We start from the raw sequence: 3,056 nt of genomic DNA on the forward strand, positions 1-3,056 counted from the left end.
AGACATCATGTGTCTTCTGACACTTCTGTGGTGCGACTGCCCACAATGCACAGCCTAAATCTAATCACAGACAACCCAAACTGAGGGTCATTCTACGACACAGATACACTGTAATCCCCCAAAATGTCTGTGTTGCAAAACGCAAGGGTAGATAGATGAAAAGACACAGAGAGACGTGGAACCTAGATGCGTGTAATCCTAGACTGGATCCCAGACCAAAAAAGTTGTTTTTCCTTTTGTTACGAAAAACAATAGTGGGATAATTTGTTGAAATTAGAATAAGGGCTGTAGATGAGTATTGTATCAATGTTATTTTCCTGATTTTGATGTTTTAATAATTATACTGTGGCTATGCAAGAGAGTGTTTTTGTCTGTAAGGAATTCTGAAATTTGAGAGAAACATGCTCTGTGTGTGTATATATATATATATATATTCACTATATACGTATATATATTCACTATATACGTATATATATTCACTATATATATATATATATATAGTGTGTGTGTGTGTGTGTGTGTGTGTGTGTGTGTGTGTGTGTGTGTGTGAATATACTATATATTGAGACAGAGGGAAAGAACCTGATAAAATGCCAACATCAACATTTGGGGAATCTGGGTGAAGGGTATACTAGAATTCATTGTGCTAGTTTTTCAAACTTTCTGTAAGTATGAAATTGTTTCAAGACAAAGAGTTACAACAAACAAACAAATAAACAGAACTGGAGGGAATGAAGCCACAGGGCCCAAAGCCCAGCCATAGATGCCAGCAGTTTTACCCACCACGGACCTTGTTGCGCTGCCCCCCGCCCACCTCTTCACAAGGCTGATCCAACCCCTGGCCGCCTGTGTTCGCACACGCACCTTTAGCTCCCGTGTCCCTCCTGGTTTGGGAAATGGCCCTTCTAGTTTAACTTGCTTGTAGTCATATGTCTGTTGATTGAAACCAGAAACACAGGGTCTTGGAAACTGCAGGTGTGGGGTCCATAAGGCAGGAGAGATCACCCCGAGTTTCTGTTCTTCCCTTTGGGCCAGGACAGACAGGTGAGAGCTGGTGGCCCCACCTACACAGTAGCTTCCTCCATCCTTCCATTCACTCTGAGCTCATCTCCTCTACTGCCCTCCTGGCCCACTGGGCCTCAGCTCTCTGTCCCCTGAACAGCCAAGCTCATTGCTACGTCCAGACCTCTGTACATGCTGCTTTCTCCACCTTGGAGTGGCCTGAGTCCGTCCTGCAGCTCTCGGCTCACATGCTGGCCTTTCCTGACCACTGATCTCCAACAGCCACCCACTCATGTCTCCCTATTTTAATTCTCTGCATAGCAGGTAACACTGCTGAATTTTCCTCACTTATGTGTGTGTCTGATTAGTTACTAGTGTGAAGTTCTAGGAGGGCAGACAGCCTGTCTGTCTCTCAATGTACCCCCAGCACCTGGGACAGGTCTTGGCCACCAGCAACAGAGCATGGCCCCTGACTCCAAGACCCCTCCCTATGAGTCCCAAGCCTGGCTGCCGTCCTGGCCACAAAATAGCTTCTTACTTTGATTGGTTCTGGCTTCAATTCCAGGCAAACTGCCTTGTAGTTCTTGCTCTGCAGAGAGAGGAGGTCGGGATTCAGCCTCTCAGACATCAGGATTGGGAGGCTAACACCGGCCCTTGCAGGAGGACCCCCACCTGACCCTGCCTGTCCAACTGCGCTTGCGCTCAGGCCCACATATCCCCCAGCACCAGATCCGAGACAACTCAGATTCTGACATGTTATAATACATCTCATCTCCTTAGAGCAAATGCCTGCCCTCTCCCTGCTGGGGGTACCTGGGCGAGGAAGCACTTTAAGGTAACTTGAAGGAAGCCATATAAGTATTACTTCAGGAGCACAGACTCGGGTTCTAATCTCAGCTGTCCTCCTACTGGCTGTGTCAACTTGGGCAAGTTGTCTCTCTGAGCCTCCATTTCCTCGTCTGTGAAATGGGGCTGAAACTGTATTTCTATAGTGAGGTACTGTACACCTTGAATATACCCATCAGATGTGGGACTGGCACCAGCCTGATGATGCGAGCTCATGGCTGTGGGAGTGGTTGGGGGTGGGGCGGGGTATTACGTTCCTTATCCCAGAGGAAGTCAGGAGAGGCCTCTCTTCTTCCCATGCCAAGGCCAGGGGTAAATCCCACCCTCCTTCCAGCCTGGGAGGCCACTTCATGCTCAGAACAGTGGAAGAAAAGCCAAGGAAGCATCGGGGCTTTCTCTGCATCCCCCACCCCACTCCTGCACCTCCAATGGGAGCTGAGGCCCTGTGCTATCCAGCTGCGTTTCTCCTTTACCAGGTTTGTTTTCTTCAGTTCTGCCCTCTTGGCCGACATGATGGAGGAGCCCAGAGTGTTCTCAGCTTCCCAACCTCCCCACGACGGGCCCCCGTGACCAGGCCACTGTCCTATGCAGCCCACAGGCCAAGGTGATCACCTGTGTGTGCGGAACAGCTGAGGTCACAATGCCCAGGACCCAATGCCAGCCCTGAGTGTCACTGTGGCTCGGAGCCTGGCGTGCCTTGGCCATTGAGACAAGGGACTCGGTCAGTTTCCAAAGCCACAGGGGACAGTCTCCTGCAAAAGGCTCTGTGAGGGCCCATGCCTGCTGTGGCTGGGGCACAAGGCACAGCTCAGGAGAAGCAAGAAGTGCTGGTCCTCCCCAGTAGGACCATCCTATTGACCAGAAGGAGGAGTCTGCCCGCAACGACTAACTTTGCTAAGCCCACGATTTCCTCTGTCATGCTCTCCGGACGTGGATGGACCCTCCCTCGGGCCTGGCGCTGTCTCGGGTTGAAATGCCCTGAAGTCTCTCTGGTTCAAGGTACATGTACTGCGCTAACCTGGGGTTTTCTGTACTGTGGAGGGTCGGGGGTGGGGTGGCGGTGCCAGTCTCAGCAGGATGATTTCTGATTCCCTGGCCTGATGGCACAGCTGGCCCTGTCCCCTCTCCCCAACACCCCCAATTCTCTTCTGGTTCTCCTGTCATCCTGGAAGAGGGCTGCGGCAAGAAACCATAATGCTAAAGATGAG

The 3,056-nt window shown here is 50.7% G+C and overlaps 1 protein-coding gene across 1 annotated transcript in view; it reads right to left on the minus strand.

Annotated features, from left to right (window-relative positions):
- Window positions 1-2,360, minus strand: part of TEX35 (testis expressed 35) — a gene marked incomplete at its 5' end in the record, with an annotated part of 15,189 nt that extends 12,829 nt beyond the window's left edge. Inside the window, 3 exons of the mRNA XM_081026202.1 lie at window positions 784-933; window positions 1,424-1,591; window positions 2,322-2,360. Of these exons, the coding sequence (XP_080882328.1) occupies window positions 784-933; window positions 1,424-1,591; window positions 2,322-2,360 (357 nt within the window). The remainder of the gene's footprint in view (window positions 1-783; window positions 934-1,423; window positions 1,592-2,321) is intronic.
- Between the last annotated feature and the right edge of the window lie 696 nt (window positions 2,361-3,056).

This window comes from Rhinolophus hipposideros (genome assembly GCF_964194185.1).
Source record: "Rhinolophus hipposideros genome assembly, chromosome: 19".
Taxonomy (NCBI): domain Eukaryota; kingdom Metazoa; phylum Chordata; class Mammalia; order Chiroptera; family Rhinolophidae; genus Rhinolophus; species Rhinolophus hipposideros.